General features: G+C 42.6%; 1 protein-coding gene and 1 pseudogene across 1 annotated transcript in view; one reads left to right on the plus strand and one right to left on the minus strand.

The window, feature by feature from the left end:
• Nucleotides 1-21834, minus strand: part of SGPP2 (sphingosine-1-phosphate phosphatase 2) — a 110949-nt gene that overhangs the window by 65282 nt on the left and 23833 nt on the right. Inside the window, exon 2 of the mRNA XM_033111962.1 lies at nt 4397-4555. Coding sequence (XP_032967853.1) covers nt 4397-4555 — 159 coding nt within the window. The remainder of the gene's footprint in view (nt 1-4396; nt 4556-21834) is intronic.
• On the plus strand, nt 1473-2706 carry LOC117025772 (dnaJ homolog subfamily A member 1-like; annotated as a pseudogene).

Consider the following 21834-nt stretch of genomic DNA (forward strand, 5'->3'; position numbering starts at 1 on the left):
ATCTCTTTTAAAAGTCAAGGGTGAATTCATGCCATTTAGCTGTATTCTTCTAAGAAACAACAACGATGGCCCTCTTCTGGCACAGAAGGCCTGAAGGGGACAGGATCAAATCCACTTTGCCACTTAATCCAATGTGATCTTGGGCAGGTTATTTAATCTTTCTATATGTCAGTTTCCTGATCTGTAAAATGGGCTGGCAATAACCACTTGTCAGGATTGCTGGCAGGATTAAATGAGGTAAAATATATAAAGCACTATTTCAGTGAATGGCATACCTACTAAGGGTCACTAATTCAGGCAAATCCCTTACCGGAGGCTATCTCAGCAGGCAGCTGAAAAGCAGCAGCTGACCCTGCCATACTTTCCTTCCCTTCCAACCCCTAACACCTCCAGGCATTTCCCTTCCCTTTATCCACCTTCAACACTGGAGCCAAACCAAGCATCTCATTGTTATCTCTGTAGAACAGAGCACCCTCCCTTCCTTCTCAATCTTTCAATCTCTCTCAACCTCTATCTGTCTGTTTCACATCTCTCTCTCTCTCTCTCTCTCTCTCTCTCTCTCTCTCTCACACACACACACACACACACACACACACACACACTGGGACTCCATTCCACCACCAAAACTTCCAGGACCACACACACTGCCTTACAGATACACCTGATCACACAGAACATGTAACTTTCAGCAAGGGTGCCTTGTGGACCTGGCCATTCACCCCTTTTTAAAGGCAAGTCACAAGTCACCAGAGCTCAGGACAAACTACACGCTCAAAGGTTGCGAGTTTCAATTTTATTTGCTCACTCTCTGACCAGAGACTGGTAATTCTACCTCAAACAGGAAATCCTTTGAGCACTTTGAAATGAGGACACGAAAACAGAACGTAACAACCAATAATGACAATCCGAGTCCCCTGACCACTACCTCCCATCAGGCCTAAAGGTCTTCCCGGCCCCTCCGGAAGTTTTCCATCCTCAGGGGAGAGATACCTGGCCTTGAGCTGAATGTACATATTACACGATATTCCCAGGTTATTAAAAGTACTTAACATCATTGGCCCTACTCAACCACCATAAAAGTTAGGCTCTCTCTCTCTTTCTCTCTCTGCCTTCCTCTCTTCCTCCCTTCCATATCTATCTATCTATCTATCTATCTATCTATCTATCTATCTATCTATCTATCAATCATCCATCTATCCATCCAAAAAAATAAATGGCAGGGAAAGAGACTCAAGCACCGTGGGTCTTTCATGCACTTTCAGATCTTAAGAATGGAAGGACTGCTCCCCACTCCCTCACCCACTGCACCCCAGCTGCTCCCTGCAGTACAGAAACCAGATTCAGACAGGGAGAGAGACATTGCCCTAACATTCCTCTGGTGCAAAGTGACATCCTTAGCGGAACTTTCCAGAACGCTGGGCTAGAGGCGGAGGAGGGGTGGCTGTCCAAGGTGTGCACAGCAACGCGCTCCTTCCCGCTCCCCCACGTTGGCCTCGGCCCTCTCACGGGCTGTCAAAAATGGTGAAAGAAACCACTTACTATGATGTTCTGGGGGTCAAACCCAATGCCACCCAGGAAGAATTGAAAAAGGCTTACAGGAAACTGGCCTTGAAGTACCACCCTGATAAGAATCCAAATGAAGGAGAAAAGTTTAAACAGATTTCTCAAGCCTATGAAGTGCTCTCTGATGCAAAGAAAAGGGAATTATATGACAAAGGAGGAGAGCAGGCAATTAAAGAAGGTGGAGCAGGTGGTGGTTTTGGCTCCCCCATGGATATCTTTGATATGTTTTTTGGAGGAGGAGGAAGGATGCAGAGAGAAAGGAGAGGTAAAAACGTTGTACATCAGCTCTCGGTAACCTTAGAAGATTTATATAATGGTGCAACAAGAAAACTAGCTCTGCAAAAGAATGTGATTTGTGACAAATGTGAAGGCCGAGGTGGTGAGAAAGGAGCAGTAGAGTGCTGTCCCAACTGTCGAGGTACTGGGATGCAAATAAGAATTCATCAGATAGGACCTGGAATGGTTCAGCAAATTCAGTCTGTGTGCATGGAGTGCCAGGGCCATGGGGAACGGATCAGTCCTAAAGATAGATGTAAAAGCTGCAATGGAAGGAAGATAGTTCGAGAGAAGAAGATTCTAGAAGTTCACATTGACAAAGGCATGAAAGATGGCCAGAAGATAACATTCCATGGTGAAGGAGACCAAGAACCAGGACTGGAGCCTGGAGATATTATCATCGTTTTAGATCAGAAAGACCATGCTGTTTTTACTCGATGAGGAGAAGACCTTTTCATGTGTATGGACATACAGCTGGTTGAAGCATTGTGTGGCTTCCAAAAGCCAATATCTACTCTCGACAACCGAACCATAGTCATCACCTCCCATCCAGGTCAGATTGTCAAGCATGGCGATATCAAGTGTGTGCTAAATGAAGGCATGCCGATTTATCGTAGACCTTATGAAAAGGGTCGTCTGATCATTGAATTTAAGGTAAACTTCCCTGAGAATGGTTTTCTCTCTCCTGATAAACTCTCTTTGCTTGAAAAACTCCTACCTGAAAGGAAGGAAGTAGAAGAGACTGATGAAATGGACCAGGCAGAACTGGTAGACTTTGATCCAAATCAAGAAAGCCATTACAATGGAGAAGCAAATGAGGATGACGAACATCACCCTAGGGGTGGTGTTCAGTGTCAGACCTCTTAATGGGGCCAGTGAGTACCTCACTGCTGTCGTTTTATATGCAGCAGTGAATGAGTGAAGGACTGCAACCATAATATGCCCACTACTTGGCTATTGTTTTTGTTTTAATATTCAACTATAGTAGTGTTTTAAAAGTTAAATGAAGAATAAACTCAAATATAAAAGCTCTGACTGCCCTGTATGTATGATGACTTCAGTGTGCAAGATAAGTTTAATACCTGTAAAAACTAAAAAAAAAAATTCCCCTAGTATCTGTTAGGCCATACTTTGTAATTCAGTTATGTACATGGACTAGCTTACACTGAAATGCTAGGTATGTGTATTGACTTCAGTGTATGACCCTTAATTGTTAAGCCATGAAGTTAAAATTCTGTATTAAACTGACAAAGAACTTAAAAAAAAAAAAAAGTGACATCCTTGGCAGATTTTTGGATCATAGAAAGAGAAGCTAGATTTCAGAAGAGGGCTGGTCAAGAGCCAGGGATGGGGAAAGGAAAAAGTGGCTTGTAGTTTTAGAGAGAAAAGGAGAAAATAGTTAGGAAAAAGGAGAGAAGAGTCACATAATCCTAACTATCAGCCACAGAGGCACACAAGAACCCCAACTCCTTTACACACAACCAGGCACTCGTGAACTTCTGTTTCCAGCGCAGAATCTAAGTTAGGGAACCAGCCGTGCTAGCAGTCTTGTCCCTGAAGCTCCCTCTCCCAGCTAGACAACCTTATAATTGTTTGGTCTTGGAGGTTCCTTCACCTTCACGGACTAGTCACTATGGAGTATCATCCTCTCCAGTAGTGACGTGTAGAGTCCTCCTAGGTACCAGGTCCCGAGCTCTGTGTGTACTCTGTACGTCTTCACAATAATTCTGGGAGATGTGCATTATTACCATTTTACAGATGACGAAGGTAAGACTGAGTACAAGGGCACGCAGCCAAGTTCAGTGGCTGAGCTGCCCTTGGACCCAGGCCTATCTGATCCCACAGCCTATACACTGGCAACAAGCCTGGCTGCCTTGCAAAAATCCACCATCTCCTACAATTGAAAAAAATTAGAACTTATTTGGTCCTGAGAAAAGTTAAATAGGGTTCCAGTAAAACATCAGAGAGGGGCTCCACCTCTCTAACTGGAATTGTCACTGGGTTTTTGTGTATATGCCAGCTGCCCTCACTACACTAGAAACACGCCCTCGGGGAAGGTGCCCTGCCTTATATGTTTTTCTCTCTCCAATGTGTATAGAGTAGTTGCTTAATAGCATTTGAAATTATTAGTCAACAGCCTCTAGTTTCAGTTTTTGATCCAATTTTACTAAAATGGGCCTCGTGGGAGGATGCACTTTATGGCCCTGCCTGGGTTCTCAGAAAGGTCGTTTCTTCTCTGCACATCACTTCTCCTTGTTCTAGTTTTATTCACCCATAGGGAAGTGCACACCACGTACACGAAATCCACAGGACTGTGTAGTTTTTGCAAATGAAACAAGTTGCGCCCACAGCTTTTTTTAAATGAAAGTTTATTAGGGTGACAATTGTTAGAGCTTTTTAAATTTTCCTGTTATTTTGCCAGAGTAAACCAGGTGAAACTTCCACGCTAAGTGATTAAAGAAAAAAGAAAGAAGAAGATACGTGCAATGCATTTAAACACCAAAGCAGGTAGTTATTACAGAAGTAGTAGTGATTCATAAGTAACAGTAATACTTACAACCCATATGATGATCAGTCTTCTGGACAAATAAGGATCAATATTCCACTGAGTGAAGGGCAGAAATGTGATGTAGAACACTTCTTGGCCCAAAGCGGCTGAAAATCTGAATAGGTAGTAGTAGAAGTAATTCTTCACGATGTACTTCTGCACATAAGCCTATAAGACAAAAGTATGAATACCGTGAGTGCATTGAACATGTCACCATAGGGCAAATGTAAAACCTCTTGTCTAGAACTCACAGGTCTCAATAGCTAAGGTGCTGCCTCCCCTCCCGTTATGCATTATAATTACGGTGTCATTACTATCAGTGTACACAATTGTGGAACACCTAGCAACCGCGATATGTCCACACAGATAAGGTGTGAGTTCTTCATGAAAGTAAATAAATGATATCCAAGACAGAACTATCAGGGAAGACACACAAAAAGCCAAAACCCTTTCCTGTGTATACAGAAGGCTAGCAACTAGAGGAAGTGAACTGTTAGGACATCGTATGGGTCTATGACTGTGGTGGGCAGAATAATACACCCAAAGGTAGCCATTCCTAATTCTTAGAACCTGTGACTATGTTACCACCCTACATAGCGAAAGGATGTAATTAATGATTTGGAGATAGAGAGATTATCCTGAGTTATCTTGGTGGACTCAAAGGCATCACAAGGATCCTTAAAAAGGGAAGGAGGAGGCAGAAAGGTCCAGAGTCAGACAGTGATCTGAAGATGCTACATTGCTGGCTTTGAGGATGGAGGAAGGGGCCTCTCAGATCACAGAATGCAGGAACCTCCAGAAGCCGCAAAATGTACAGAAACGAATTCTCCCCTTAAAAGCCTCCAAAAGGAACACAGCCCTCTGATGCCTTAATTTTAGCCAAATAAGAACCATTGTGAACTTCTGACCCCTACAGCCATAAGAGAATAAATCTGTGTTGTTTAAGCCACAAAGTATGTGGTAATTAGCAGCAATAGATGATACGAAGACTTTAGAAAAATCAGTTGCCGATGCATGTTTTCAGTTTACCTTTTAAATGGGACTAGTAAGGTCAACCCACTACAGTGACGGTATGAGAAACACAGTAAATGCATGCGGGTCTGCTAAAATGCATTCCCATTTTCTATCATCCTTTCCCTCCCTCTTATCCTGGAAGTAGGCAGGAAAAAAAAGACTTAAGGGAGTTACAACAGGAATAAATAATCTATTTAAAAATTATGGTATATTAGTGATGAGGTGGGAAATAAAACATGCTAAATGTAAGGTCGTCACAGACTTTAACCAAATACAATCAAAGTAAGGTGCCAACGCCGAAAATGGGGAGGAAAAGAGGCAGCCTTGCGCCAGGGTGCCTGTGTCAAGGCTCTTGTAGGTCTGGATTTTTGTTTTGTTTGTTTTATTCTACACAAAGTCTGAGGTCCTTGAATCCTGGAGGGATTCAGAGAATAAGTTATAGGCATTTGTTCCGCAAATATTCCTTCTGTGTCTACGATGGCCCCGAATCTGTGCTGAGTGCCAAGAATGTTCAGGAGAACCAGGCGTGACACCTGGCTTCAAGGAGCTCTCATCTGGTGGGGGGGTGGGGGGTGGGGGTCGGGGGGGGGTAGGGGAGTCAGCCAAAGAGTATATTTGGGGGAATGAATTTTTAAAGGACCAATATTGTGTTTGAGGCCCTGAAAAAGGCCAAGAATACTCTTATCCTTAAAGAATAAAAACAGATGACCTTGGAAATTGCAAGAATATAACTATACTTGACACTGTTGGCTGCCTACCAACTATGCATTTCTCTCTCCTCTGAAAGAGGTTCCCGGTTTTATTCCAGCATCTCTATCTCCCCCACAGAGCCCCGTGACTCAGGGGGAAGCTGACACTACCCTTGGCTCCAGAGGTGTATCTGGATTCATCTAAACCAGTCACAGAAAGTTCAAGAATATAGCCTCAAGCCAAGCAATGCATGGTACTACCTGGAGACAGTTACTCATCAGGGGCGAGCACATGGTGCAAGCCACAAGTTCATCTTTGAGATGAGCTTTATTTCTAAATATATTCGAATAAGAGAGAATGGCAATAGATTCATCCTAAATAGGAAAGACTATAATGCACAAAACTAATTAAATAAGGACATGTATAGTTTCATCTCTCTGCCAAGATAATATTATGGATTTGCAAAACAAGGACAGGGACTGTGACAAACAAACAAACAAACAAATGGCAAACTCCTCTCTCATTATCTAATGTGAGGACTAATCTCTGTGAGTTCTATTTTATAAACCTACATCCAACAGGCTTGACCTTGAGGCAAACCCTGTCAAGAGCCCCTTTAGCATAAAGATTCGTTATTTTAACCTGCCAGCTACCAGGTACACCGGGTAATCTGTCCTGCATTGAAGCTTTATGAGGAGAACCTTTGCCAACTCTGACAAGGGTCAAACTCCTCCCTGTGTCATTTCATGGGTCCCAAGTGTTATTGAAATTATAAATACTCAACGACAACCATTTCCCTACCCTAGAGATTTACCTGAGACCAAGCTCAATCTTAATCCTCGTAAATAATTGAAAAGACCATCAAGGATGACAGCAAACTGCTTTAGTATTACATATTACTAATTAAATATCTTTAGACATGCTTTTAACAATCTCTTAGGAATTCTCTTTTTTGGGGAGAGAGCTAAGTATTCTCTAAATCTTCCAGGAACAGAGGAAGCAAATGTAAAATTTTAAATATCAGCATATACATGGGAACGCAAAGAATTTTTTAGAGAGTATCTCTCTATATGTGATCAAATAGCTTGAGAGCCAACGTTTACCTTCAAATGCTTGGGGACTATATGTACCTAATTAAAGTAGTCAAGTACTTGTCTTTTTCAGAACAAGAATCTAAGTCTCCCTTGTAAGAAACCTCAGTGTGTAGGACTTCAATATGTTTTTGGAAATAATAAGAATTTCAGTTCCAGTCTATGTGTTGGTCCCATCAAGAACAATTAAGAGAAACAGAAATGGTAGGCAAAATGAAGGGCAGAGAGAAGATGAACGGAGAGAGCTGAGAGAAAGGAAACCAAGTCTCAGAAGTCTAATTACACTACATTTCTGTAGAACTGGCCAGGCGAAAGGGGCTGAAAACAGCATCTCTGAGGCCCGTACTTTGCAGGCTGGGATTAGCTGCTAATGTTTTAGACAGAAGCTCAGGGAGGCATTGGACATTTAGGTGGATGGAGATTTATGTTTAGAAATAACATACTTCTTGCTGTGTCTATCATCTATGGCAAAGCCAAGTGAAGAGGCTTCTAGTAAACAAGGGATGAGTAAGACGAAAATTACCCATGTGTCCATTATAACTAACTGCAAAATGTCACTGATATTCTCACTTGTATACTTTATGTTTTGGCTTATTTTCCTGAAAGTTAAAAAACAAAAGTGTTTTCACAGATTTGAAAAAAAAAAAAAAGAGACGTCAGTCTCCCAATTCCATCCTCCCTTTTTGGTCATAAGCATCTCAAATGAACATTTTCCAAGTGGAGCTTTCAGTAACTTAACCTGTGGGTGCAAGAAGAGCTGCTCTATCTTGCCGTTACCAGAATATTCCATGTTCTCTGCAAGGCCGCCTTCAACACATAAATAAATCAGGAAACAGAGGGAGCCATACAGACTGACTGCACAGAAGAGAAAGAATACTGAGAATATATGACTTCTTGACTCAGCTCTGCCCCCAACCACCTGAACGGCGTTTTGTTTTCTAAACACACACCAAAAAGTTCAAATGCAAAGGAAATACGGCCAGGTCAGCACCACTGGATATATTAAGGGCTGCCCCAGACAGCAGAGGAGTGAATGCCCAGAGGACTTGGCAGCTGGCCCATCTTTTGAGCTTTCAAAGGAGGAAAACAAGTAGCTCTAAGCCCAAACAATGTGTGACTTTGGGGAAGTCAATCTGCCTTTCTAAATGTCAGTGGCCTTGGCTGTAAAGGATGGAGAAGGACTAGTTCAAGTGCTTTTTAATATACAAAAACATTTTTAAGTAGGGAAAGGTCCATTAAATAAAAGTTACCCCAGGGCCTATTATATAACATGATATAAGATTGAAAGTCTGTACTAATTGATTGAAAGTGACGAGGGGACCAGGGAACCCCTATTTCAGGCCAGGCCGGCCTCCCCCCTCCTCCCCCACAAGTCCTTCTCTGGGACACACCCTCAGAGCAATTCAGTAATCAGTTTGGAAACCACTGACCTTTGTTTCTGCCATCCCTCGCATACCACCTTCCTAGAATTTACCTTTGGCCCTGCGTACACAAGGCTATCGGTATTCAAATCCTTGAAAGGATTTGATAACTCTGGACCAAAGTCATTGCAAGGTCTTATTACTTATCTCCACTTTATCTCTTTAGATTAGAGCTATACAAGGAAGTATTTTTCCAAAGGTCACTCCTCTATCTCAACAGAGCCGAAAGGAGTTCATGTCCGGGAGGATATCTGCAGCTCTAAGCAGTCCTCTTTAATTGGAAGCAGTAGAAAGAGCTCATTCTCTAGGGCTGACAGGGCTCAAATCTATAGGGGATGGCACAGACTTACTTAAAAATAACTACAAGACCCAATGCTCTTTTATAGAACACACCAAACAGCAGCATTCCCTTCACAGTGGCTTGCTTTAGAGACGTTTTAGAGGCTGGTGAGGAAGTAGTGAATTCAGAGTGAACTGACCTGGCCAGCAGAAGGGGCTGGGAGGAGCAGGGACGCTGCAGAGCCCCGTGGTTGGGAACTCGGACTCTGGAGGCAACACGTCTCGGATTGAATCCAGGCTGCTCCTGCACTTACTCCCTGAATAATCTCACTGTGACTGCTTGATCTCTCAGAGCCTCAGTTTCCCCTTCCACAAATGAGAATGATACTAGTCCGTACCACACAGGGAGTCTGGGAAGGTTAAATCACATATTGTTGACAGTGTATGCAAAACACTCGGTTCAGAGCCTAGTGGAGAAACTTCTCAGTAAGACCTCCAGCTGTTGATGACAGTAGCAGCGAGGCTTTCTAGAAAGTGCTTCTTAACTCTAACGTGCATTTGAATGACCTGGATCTTGTTAAAGCGCAGGTTTTGATGTAGTTTGCTTGAGGCAGGGCTGCTATTTCTAATGAGCTCCCAGGTCATGCCTGTGCTGTCATGTTTCCAGCCCATGGACCATTCTTTGAGTAGCAAGGATCAAGGATAAAAACTCCAGTGAAGAGCTTTTAAACACAAAAGTAAGGTTCTTATATTTGATCCTCAGTATTAGAGGAAGCCTCAACAGGAATTTAAGAGATTTAGATAATGTGATCCAAGCGACAGGTAAAAATCCTGGTGACAAACCAGAAGGGAACAGTTAGTGAGTTCCATGGAAGTTCCTAAAACAGTCCAAATGCAGGAACGGAGCCCAGGCAAGCTCCACGACCACAGAAGGCCCCGCAGAACACAGATGGAACAACCAACCAACTGATTATGCAGAAAGAAATCAGCCATGTCCGGCTCCTTGCCTTCATTCGAGAAGGGTTTGCATAAATTCCTGGACGACAAATGCAAAATTAGTGAAGGGGTCATGGACCTTGAAAAACATTCCTAGCCTCTCAGACCATCTCGATGTAGAAAAACAAACCTCATTGCCCTAAAAAGGGCTTTTGCATCACTGACAGAATCCTGGCTGGGAAACAAGGCTCTCTGACTGCAGGCAAGAACATTTGTCCCTGTGTCCTCTGCCAAGAAGAAGATGGCAATTTGCCTTTTTTAAAAAATAAATAAATAGATAAATAAATAAAACATTAAAAACTAAGAGGAGAGTATTCCATTAAGAGCAATGGTTTTTGGAAATTCTAAACTTTTTTTTTTTTTTTTTAACCCAACCTGGGAAATTCTGTCACTGCTAGGTACAGCTCTAATAATATACATTCAACCTGCAGACCTGCCCAGTGTCATTTTTCAAGGTAGGCAAAGTCTTCTTCATGGGCTTTCGATTGTGGGAGAAGACGAGTATCAGCCAATGGTCTCCAGATTGACAGCCATTTATGGAGACTGGATTTTCCCCAGAAAAAAGCATCTTCCACGGTCAGGGGAACTGTCTCAAAAGGCAGGAGATTCAGGACTAAAACTCATCAATTGCCTTGCTTTCTGATTCTCATACGCTGCATATATTCAGCCAGAATTCCTATTCTAGAGCCTAGAGCTCAGGAAGGGCAATCTAAGGAACTTGATGCCTCTTTCAATAGAACCTATACTTTGCAAAGTTTAGGGTTCTGCCACCTCTCTCTGAAAGACTAGGCTTTGGCAGGCATGCCATTACACACCACAGAGATGGAATATTTGTAAAATTAACATTCTCTCCAAGCTATTAGCACTCACCAACTAGCATGTTAATATGCCAAGTACAAACCAAGCAATGCCTAACATTGTGTTAAAAATTGAAAATGGCAAATTGTTTTAAACAGAGGCCATATCTACGTAGACCATTCATTCGTTGTCTATACCTTAGTGATGGGAGGTTGACAATAAGTAAGATTATTTTGTTTAGCAATAAGTGCTGTGATGAAATGAAAGCAGGATAATATGATACAAAGTGTGTGTTGGGGGACACTCTCCAAGGAGGTGCTATTTGAGCTGAACCCCAGTGGGAGAGATGAGCTGGTTCCTTCAGGGTTAGAGAGAACACTTAGCAGGAACCAGGTCTGTGTGCTGAAACATGGTGAGTGGCAAAGAGATAAGTAGGAGGTGAGGTTAAGATCAGACACTGGGTCAGGCCAAAGCTTGGGATTTGGGTTGGGAACAACGGTACGTCACTGAAAGGTTTCATATTAAGAGCATGATTTGATCTACTCTGGCAACACGAAAACAAATTTTGGCTCAGGAATAGTGGGAAGAAGCCCGGCTTTAACTTTTTTTTTTAAATTTCCTAAACTTAGTGGGAAAATATCATTAATTAGCACTGCTAAACTTAAACTGAGATGGAGTCACACTGTTTCCCCAGTGAGGTAGACACGTGGTTTCCTAAATTCATGTCTGTTTACTAATATGCCCCTATCACTTTTAATGACTCTTATTTTTTTTTTTTAAGCTTAGGGAATCAAGAATTTCCAACCTATCAAGGAAATTATACAATGATCACTTAGGAAGCCTCAGAAAGATTGACAGTACCCCTTGAAGGGGAAAACACAAGGAATGAGACCGTGCAAAGGTTTCTTATTTCATCTTCAAGTCCAGATAGAGTTACAAGTTGGGTGATCTCACTGATGTCTGCTCAGTGCTGGGGTGATTAAAATTTCAGGATGGCAAGACTGAAAGTCGATACAATAGAAGGACAACTTCTTAGAATAAAAGCTCTTGAAAGGGAACTGCACATTAATCACTTTCATCTGCTTAGCTGGCATTTGTCAGGGTCCCTCAGTCTGTGTCCAAGAAGAAGAGGGAGGCTGGAGGGGACTGAACCCAATGTGGCTTTTATTTACAGCTGAGTTTTCGTTGTAGCCTTTTCCACAATTTGAGCTTTGCTGTCCTGACAATCCATTAGATTTCAGCTCACCCTCTGAACATCTGATATCTTCTTTTTCTTTTCCTCAAGAGCCAGCTCTCCTACCGGGCACCATCAGAAAGGGTGAACCAGTACTACAAATTGTGTATTTCTTGAAATTGTGAGACAGTGATCCATGGTGGCAACAATGCTCGCTCCACCTGGACGTAGAAGCAGGACCTCGTCATGCCTTTTAGAACTCTGCCTGAATCACACCGTTTCTGCCTCATAAGTAAGCCTGGGACTGGGCTAGGAGAAGGGTCGGACAGCAGTTTGCAGAGGCTAGAGGTGGGGACCTCTGCTAGGAGCATCTCCTCCATGGACAAGAAGAGCAACCAGAGTCGACACAAATAACAGAAATAACCATTCCTTTTTTTTTTCCAAGGGGGTGGGAGAACCAGCTGCCCTTTAAATTCTCAAAGTGTCTTAAGAACTTCACTCTTTTTCAAAACATTTTGGATCCGCTAAAACCTGAAACACATTGTGCCAAACATTCTTCCATTTCATTGTGAAGCCCTTGTGTGTTCAGGGGGATTTTTTTGGTGCAGATGTTCCTGATTCATTTATATTAACTTATCAAAATGACATTTGGAAGAGCTACAGGATGTTTAAGAAGTTTTATAAACTTGGGTTCATTAGTTTTAATCCAGGAATTCCCCCCCCCCCGCCCCTATGCACACACTCAGAATTCAGAACTTGGAAGGGTTGGTTCAGTTCTGCTCTAACCTGGCAGCATGAACGCACCATTCCTAATTCCCTTCACAAAAAAATATTTTCTAAAGCTTTAAAAGGCACCACCAGACATATGGGTGAAGAAGGCCAAAAGATACAAATAAAATAAAATAAAATAATCATGGGGCTGTGATGGACAGCATGGTAATTATTATTAATAGCACTGTGTTGCATATTTGAAAGTTACTAAGAGAGTAAAGCGTAAAAGTTCTCAACACAAGAAGAAAAATTCTATAACTATTAATAAGTAGGATGACAGAAGTTAGACTTACTTCTGTCTGATCATTTTGCAATATATACAAATATTGAATCATGTTGTACATACTACAAAAGTAGTATGTCAATTATACATCAATAAAAAAGTTTGTTGAAAAATTTTAAAAGGGCACCACTAAAATATAAGAAAGCTATTCAGGCACATGTAAGGTTTTCTCCTCCATGATCTTTTATGTCCAAAGATTTAAAAACCAATGTTGAAATTACACAAACAAAACTGAAGTCTGACAAGTTTGCCACTGAAGTCAAGGAGATTTTATCCAAAGGCTTTCCTGCTTCCATCTTCTTGTTTATCGGGTGAAATGGGCACAGAATTTTTAGCTTTGAGGTTTCTTTATCCAAGATTATCATGTTAGTAGGTGTGTGTGTACATGGAGAAAGAGGAAGCAAAATGCTACCCTTCCTCATTTCTTAAATACAGCTCTCTATGCATCAGAGCACTCAAGGAATCCAAGAGGACAAACACTGTACTTGGGAATGATTTTTCTTTCTTGATTGGCAACCCCTCCCTGGGGTGCTGTCAGGATGTGGTGGTGGTGGGCATCAGAGTTAAGGAGGGATTGGACAGATAAAGGGGGGACAGGTGGAAACGGGGTACATTTTGCCGAGGTCTCACTCCCTCCACACTCCTCCTAAGCCTTGTCCTACACGAAATAGTTATGGGCGGTTCCATCAATTTCTGTCATGCTTTCAAATGGTAGTCCTCTCTGGAAGGCTATCTCTGGGGAAGTTTAAAGCCACCGGTCACAAAAATAAACTTAGGAAAAGCTTTGAAATTGTGTGTATACACATAAAAGAACACTGAGAAGAAAGGCCGGCTGAGACAGAACAATGATGCTCCCCACCCAGCCTGTCCCTGGCACACTCTGATTTCTTGGTACCTGTGAATGTTGGGGTTTTTTGGTGGTTGTTCTTTTTTCTCACTTTTCATTTTTTGAGTTAAATGTTTGGGCTTTTTAATATCACTTTGTTTTTGTTTGTTTTCTGGTTATCTGGTTATCACTTGTTTCTTTTTTTCCTGATTAACACATTTCACTGAAGAACATTTGGGAGTTCAAAACTTACATAAAACAAAGTAAAAATTCCCCATTAGCCCACCCCTGAGACTCAAACCCTTTGAATATCTCCACTGGTCTTTTCCTGTGGGAGTGTGTGTTCTGGCCTGTATATTAGCCAAACTGAGATTCCACTGAATCTTAATTTTGCAAGTATTATTTATTGTATTGTGAGTATTTCCATAGGTCCCTAACTATTGTGTTAGATCATGATTTTGGTCAAGTTGGACTGTTTAACTTTTTAGTTCCTCCTTCTCTGTACTTCACCTTCACCTTCTCACTTACCCGTTCTCAGGCAGATCCCAGCACAGATCAGAACAGCTAACATCACCTGCTGGGCACTCCTGGAGCCACCATTCCCGGACTCTCTCTCTACCTTGCTCATTCCTTGACCTTACCAAATAGACATCCACACCGATTATGTTCCCTGTGACAACCTGTCTGCAGTTTTCAGTCTTACTGCTGTTTGCTTGTCTTGTTTCCCAAGGACATAAAGTCTCTTTGCCAGATTCTGCAAAACCTTTGGAGATACAAGTTAAGGCCACCCAAAGGCCAGATACAAGTTAAGGCCACACTGTTGAAGATACAAAGAATGACTAGGGGACAGGCATGACAGTCACCGTGCTGAAGCAGAGGGAGGGTCCCACAATCCATCTCACAACAGATGAAACCAGGTCCTCCATGGCTTTGGATGTCCTGGGGTTCTTATGACTCAGAGACCCCCTTCAGCAGCTCCAGTCACCTCTGTCTGAGATAAATGAATATAATGGAACCTGAGAAGTTCTGGGTGTCTACCAGTCTTGGGTCCAGTGACAGATCTGCAGGGGCAACTCTGAGGAAGTCTGAACTTTCTCACCTGTGCCGTGGGTGTAGCCTCACCTACGCAATGGGTATAATACCAGCTCCCTTGCAGAGGCATTAGGAAGATGAAATGAAGTCACCTATATAAACTAAATCATACCACATCAAACACACAGTTTGTGTTCAATAAATGGTAGTTGCATTTGCAATGTTTTTCAAACAGCATACATAACAAGAAAATGTCAGAAGTGTCCAGCTATGGTGGAACACAGAGGACGGGAAAAAGGTAAAAAGATTTTTAAAAACAAAGACACCATAGAGACAGGTAAGCCATCCTGGAAATTGGACTGGAACTGTGACAAAAAGAGAAAGGGAAGGGAGACATTAAGCAGAAGGGAACGGCAAGAGGGGAGGGATGGAAGCAGCAAGGTGCTGTGTTCGCGGAAGGGTACACAGTCCAGCATAGCGAGAGCGTAAGGTATTTCCACGTGGAGTTGTAGGTAGCAAGCCTATAAGGGAGACCAGAGATACAGAAGTCCTAAAAGTCTTAATAGGAGGTTGGGTTTTACCTGTAAGTTATGGGGGAGCCTCTGAGCCAGTGTTGGACCAGGAAGTGACATGATCAGAGATGTGGTCTACATGGCCACCACTGTGCTAGCATTCTTGTCCTTTCTCAGTGATTTCCCATCTTTTTCAGATTCAGATGCATCCAAGGAGAGGTCACAGACAGGCTGCAACATGCCCAGGAGACCCTTCTTACACTGTGCTCCTAGAGGGGTTTACACACACCCGCCCTCTGCCATCCATAGTTCAGCCGACCAGCAGGAGCCCGCCTGCGCTCCATTTCACATCTGAAATAAAAGCTGGACGCTCTGAACATCTCTGTGGGCCATCATGGAAGATGAAGAAAGCGTGCTTTCTGGTTTTGGTCTTGGCTTTGCCATGTGGGATCTGATGATACAGTTATTTAGCAAGAAACCACAGGAACAAAAACAATTTGATGAAACCCAGAGAAAGTGAGTCCTCACACAGCGGGCCACCGAATGCCACAGGCTATGCAGCGACCTACCCTGAATACACCCTGAGGCACTGGGTTTCGGCTAAGCTCTGTCACCCAGCGAGGGCCCCATGCTTCAGATGCCTCTTCCCTAAACAGGGACCACGGTTCCTATACCTGAGGATGCAGAACGCACTGAAAATACCAGAGTGTGGAAAATGTGGTTCTCATTTCTTTTCACAGAACACAATTTCCAGAAAGCACTGTGTGACCAGAACCGATGGCCCTCATGCGTCAGAGATGGTCAGAGAAACATGGGTTTGCAGTCTTCACAAGGCAGGGAACCAGACCAAATTCAACAACCCGCGGTAACTGCCTGCTTACACAAGGTTGACGGCGAATCAGGAGAGCGTGGATTTGAAGACTAGAAAAGAGGAAAAGAATGTTTGGGGTCGTCTCAGCCCTAATTCCAGAATAGTACACAGAGGTCCATGTATGCAAAACCCATCCTCTGCCTCACACACATGCACACAGACACACGCACTCACAAATCCACACACACACGCGCACACAGGCGCGCGCGCACACACACACACACACACACACCCCTACATATGCACACACAGGCTTCCTTCCCCTCTACTTTCTATGCTATGGTGGGAACCTGCCACACCAAGCCAGCTGGAATCTCAAGTCCTTGACACATTCTGCAAAGATGCTGCTCTGGTTAAAACAGTGACTTCAGCATCACCTATGTCCTTGTCCTTTGAAGTGTGGTCCCGGACCGGCATCATGGGCATCCCTCAGGCCCTACCCCAGACCCGGGGAACATGGGGAATTTTCGCCAGATGCCCCAGGTGATTTGCTGCACATTTAAGTTTGAGAAGCACTAATCTACATCTACCGAGAAAACAAATGCAATGTTTGACTGTATAAGATTGTGCTATTCTCTCTGGGCCTATGCACACGTGAAAGGGGACGCTAGGTACTTGAAAAGTGCAAAAGCACTCAGCAAGAACAGGCACATCCAGAGAGACAGAAAGCAGATTAGGGGTTGACGTGGGGGGAAGAGGAAGGACTGCTGCAGGCTGTGGGTTTCTTTTGGGGGTGGTGAAAATGCTCCAAAACTGCTCGTGGTGATGATTGCACCACTATGCGAAAGCACTGCAATAGGTGAATCGCATGGGATGTGAATTGTATCTCAACAAATTATATCTATATAAATAAAGCTGAAAGATGTAAATAAATGCCTTATTTCTTTAAAATTCCAGCCGTGTCTTTCCCCGTAGAGCAAGGGAAGATGCCCAGTTTTCTAGATCATTCTCCAGGCACCGCACCAGGGGCCTCAGCTTTCCCTGACCAACTGCCTGAGCCTGCATATGGGGCCTGCACAGGTCTCTTCCTCAGGTCTGTGCTCCCTCGTGTGGATGACAGCACCGGTGTGCACTCCCCCAGACCCCAGAGCTGGCCCAGGCCCACGAGGCGCCCCCTGTGCCGCCAAGGATGCGTGATGGGATGGATAACAGGCTGGTTCCCTGACTTTGCTACCTTCCAGCTGGAACTCTGAAGTCTGGGAATTGTAGATTTGAACCTAGTTTTCCAGGTCACATGAAAGTATACACATGTCAAGGTAGGAGGTCAAAACATGTTCTATCGATAGCTTAATAAACAGCTTTAAAATATTTTGACCTATGGAATTTCTGTCTCCATTTGTGCACTTGCCCTAAAACCCTGCAATTTTAGAGGTCAATTATTTGTTTCTTCTAAGTTTGTCAAAAAGACTAAGTGAGTATTTTTGGTCTTGTCCCTAGCATGTCATATTTTATAGGTAAATATTAATTATTCATTCAAGGCCATCACATCTTTTCATAACTTCATACATAATAAATACCAAGGATTTCTTTGTGCTCCAAAACAGTACAGGAAGTTTCAGGAAAAGAAGCATCTTAAATGTGTTTGCCTTCACATATGCTTCAAATTTGCAAAACAAGGTAGTTTAAAAAAAAAAGAGGGAGGAAAAAACAGAAAATAAAGAATAAAAAAAGACACTATATATTTTACATTAATAAAGTTTAAGGTCCCTCCTGGGCTACTTTTCTAATTCTGAAGAATGAAAAAGCAAATCCTTGAGGAAAAAAAAAAAATGTGAGTCACTGGATACTTTTTTTTTTTTTTTTTTTTTTAAGTAATAGAAACACGTTAAATGGAATGTTAGGGGGAGAAGAGGACTTACTGAGTTTAACCAGGAGACCTTAAAGAATGTTTCATGACTCTTTGATTCTTTGTAACTAATAATTTGGTGACAGAATCCAAAGCTGGGATTTAGTTCTTGGGGTCACACACAACCCACAATTTAGCAAGAGAAGCAAACTTACTTTTGTGCCCTCTCAAAATACTCTGCTTTGGGAATTATTTTTATTCCTTGTGAGTTGTGAAGCTGAGGCCGAGCTCACAACTTTCCTTTCCCCTCCTGTGAGCGTACAGATGTCACCCATGCCTGGTGCCGACTAAATGGACTCCCACTCAGATATTATTTCCAGAATAGGCTCCCCCATCCCTAGGCCTTTCTCCCACCCCAATCCCGTCATCTGGATTCCTTGTGGGAACTCTGCAGCTTTTTTTTTGTAGTGAGGATTAAGTTTAAATATAATGATTTGTATAGCATATGCTTCAAAATCTCAATCATTTTGGAAACTGGGGAGGTGGAGGAAAATGATCTCAGATAAGACCAAATTTGTAAGTTGACATACAGCTGCTCTGCCCAATATGGTAGCCATATGTGGCTTTTTAAATTTAATTAGATAAAAAATTCCAGTCACATTTCAAGTGCTCAACAGCCCCATGTGACATAATGGCTGCCAACGTGGACAGAACGGACAGAGAGCATTTCCATCCTTGCCGAAAGTTCTATTGGATGTGCTGAATTGGGAGCACTGTCATGTTTTCTCTGTAGTCCCAGTCAAGCCTTCTTTCACTCACTCTGTTGTTGGTGCAATGATTTCTTATGTTATCATTTTTGCGACTTAAGGCAATTTATTCTTAAACCCTAAAAGTAGATGGCGACATACTATCTACACAGTTTCACCATTGCACAGCTTTGTAATATACCAAAACCCACCAAATTATGCATTTTAAAAGGGTGAACTCGGTGGTATATGAATTATATCTCAATTGAAAAAATAAAGCCTAAGTGATCAAATATCAGTAATAATTTCATAAATCCACCTTGGCAAGTGTCACAGAGCAGCCAAAATGGCCTTATTCAAATGTAGACTGGGGGGGGGGGTCACTTTATGAGGGGTGTAAATGTCTAACTATTACACCTGAAACTAAACTAATTAAATAAATAAATAATGTAAATCAGAGAGAACCAAATCATTTCTAAAAACAAACAAAACAAAACAACATCTACCCTTCAATGGCTTCTGACTGCACATGGATTGGGAGGCTCTTTCGTAACGGGCCACTTCAAAGTTTATCACAAAACAGTCATGTTAGCCCTTCCTTCCTCTCCCAAGTTCTCCCAATATCAAGGCTTCCACCTTGGCAGAGAACTGTAGCCCATTCCACTTTGGCTGCTTTTGTCCAGTGACTTCCCCCAGAAAAAGAAAGAAAACACTGGAAATGGGCAACAGGAACAGCATCCATCCAGAGTTACCTGGGGTCTATTTTCCCTTCTCTCTTCAGAAAACTAAAAGCCACCAGGTCCTTCCCTCTTTATCTTGAGATTACTGGCAGGTTAGAGAGAAAATTTCCTGATTTGCATTGGCAAACAAGACACGAACTCGCAAAGGTCTCGTTTCTGGAGGTTCCAAAGGGACCTCCTCATTACAGAGGAAAATTAGTGGTAACTGTTAAAAGAAAATGATCACAAACACGCATGCTCTCTTTTGGAAATAACCTAACGGCTTCTGGCACCATTACCGAAAAGAGGCAGCATAGCACCATGCGTAAGACTCAGGTTTTAATCCTTGCTATGCCACCCACTAACTAGCTGTGTGCCACTGGCTCTGTTCCTATTTCCTCAACTACAAGAAAGAAAATACCTGCCTCACAGAGTTGTGAAAAGGCATCAATGCATGTGAAGCTTTTAGAACAGTGCATGGCAGATAGAAAGTACTGAGTGAACGGAAGTCAATGATGACAATAATGATGATGGTTGTTCCATCCCATCAGGCATTAAACAACCACCACCAGGCAGTAAGTTCCCATGTATTCCTGCCACCCTGCTCAGTGAACATGAGAAAAATATTTTAAAATCTATGTCTCATTATTCTTTTCCTTCCCTTCCTTCCTCTTGTGCATTGAAAAGAATTTGATCTTATCTTCTTTTAGTGCCCTTGCAATGCCATCAATCATACCAACCAAAGGCACAAAGCCGCTAATGGGAAAACCGAGAAAGCACTGGATTTTTCCTCTCGAATAAGAGGAGGCTACAATTGTATCTGGAGGTGGCTGTGGGTCCTGGGACAACTCAGGGCTCAGCTCTTCAGCCCCTCAGGTGTCTGTTCTACAATTTTTAAGTCAGTCACAGATAACACAGAAGGCTCATCAAAATAATTTTGGGGGCACATGAAAATAATTTTTTACACACTTATTAAACTAGATAAAGAGGTAGCTGGATAGGGCCACGTGTGATCATAGGCGTTTTCTTAATATTAATATGCCTTTCAAAGTATTCACTACCAATGGGGTGAGGAGTAAATTATACTTTTTCTTTTTAAGGTCACCCGAAGAAAATACACTAATCATTCAACAGGGCATATGTCTTCCTTTAAAACATCCCTCAGATGGCTGATTTCGTGGGTACTCTAAAAATTAATTCTAGAAAGTTGTTTTACTAGGGGAGTTATGTTAAGTCTCTGATTCCAGTCCCCAGCCCCCACACCGCCTTTCTATTGAGTATGGTTTTTATTCATTTGCTACTTCTTACTAACCGTGAAGAAACTGAGGGGAGTTGGAATTCTAATTAATTAAGAGAACAAGAATCCATTTTACATTTGGTCAAAATACATTTTCTGTGTTATGAAGGAAATATGCAAAGGGGTTGATATTTATAAATCAATACAGAATAAACCTCAAATGGTTAAAAAAGAAGAAAGAAAGGAGATAGAAACCTGTCACCCTATTTATCCAGAGAGCTCTCAGAACTGATTGAAGAAATACTTCCATCACCGTTTGGGTTCTAGGACAAATGGAAAGGCCAGAGAGAAAAGTAAGGTCCTTCTCATGTCTGTCTTTCTCTTCCAACATGATTGGGGCTGGGCACTGCCCTCCCTATCAGGAGTCAGGTTGGGGGCCGCAGGCGACCCATGGCTTCAGAGGTAGGCCCTCCGCTCGTGGTTCCTATCAGGACGTCTGCCAGCCACACCTCCCCAAAACACCTTTGTTTCAGAAAATGGCACCATCAGAAAGCAACTTGATTTCCACCTGAATCAAGACCCTGGCTGAAACTGAACTCTTCCTGTTTTGGAGCGGGAATCCGTCTGTCGGCTAGTGATAACAACTGATTTCCAAAATGGGTAATAAAAGGCAGCTATAGCTATGTGGAAGATGGAGAGGAAAAAGAAGGAAAGCCTGATGTCTTTGAGAAGTTTCCACAAATGCCTACACTCCTGTTAGGAGAGCTTCAACAACCTCAAAGCCAGTAAGTCCTGGGAAGGGCAGGCTCTCCACACTGCTTGGATGCCACCCAGGCGATTGGTGATGTCATTTCTATCTGCCAGGCAGGGTTTGCTAGGACATAACATTGGGCTTGGGAGCCATAAGTGGGTCCTCTTAGTCTCACAGGCATTATTTTCAGTGCTGTAGGAGAGAACGCAGTTTATAGTTCATATTCTTATTTTCCTTCAGCGGGTGAATGCTTACTTTTAGATGGAAGCATATGAAACTGACAATATTTGATCATTTTTGATCATCAAAATAGTGATTTCTTAGGGTTCAATGTATGAATACAGAGGTTCTCATTTTATTTATTTTATTTGAGGTATAATTGGCATACGACACTACATTAGTTTCAGTAGTACGACATAATGATCCAATGTTTGTATACCCTGAGGCAGA

The sequence above is a fragment of the Rhinolophus ferrumequinum genome, chromosome 8 (assembly GCF_004115265.2).
Source record: "Rhinolophus ferrumequinum isolate MPI-CBG mRhiFer1 chromosome 8, mRhiFer1_v1.p, whole genome shotgun sequence".
Lineage (NCBI taxonomy): Eukaryota > Metazoa > Chordata > Mammalia > Chiroptera > Rhinolophidae > Rhinolophus > Rhinolophus ferrumequinum.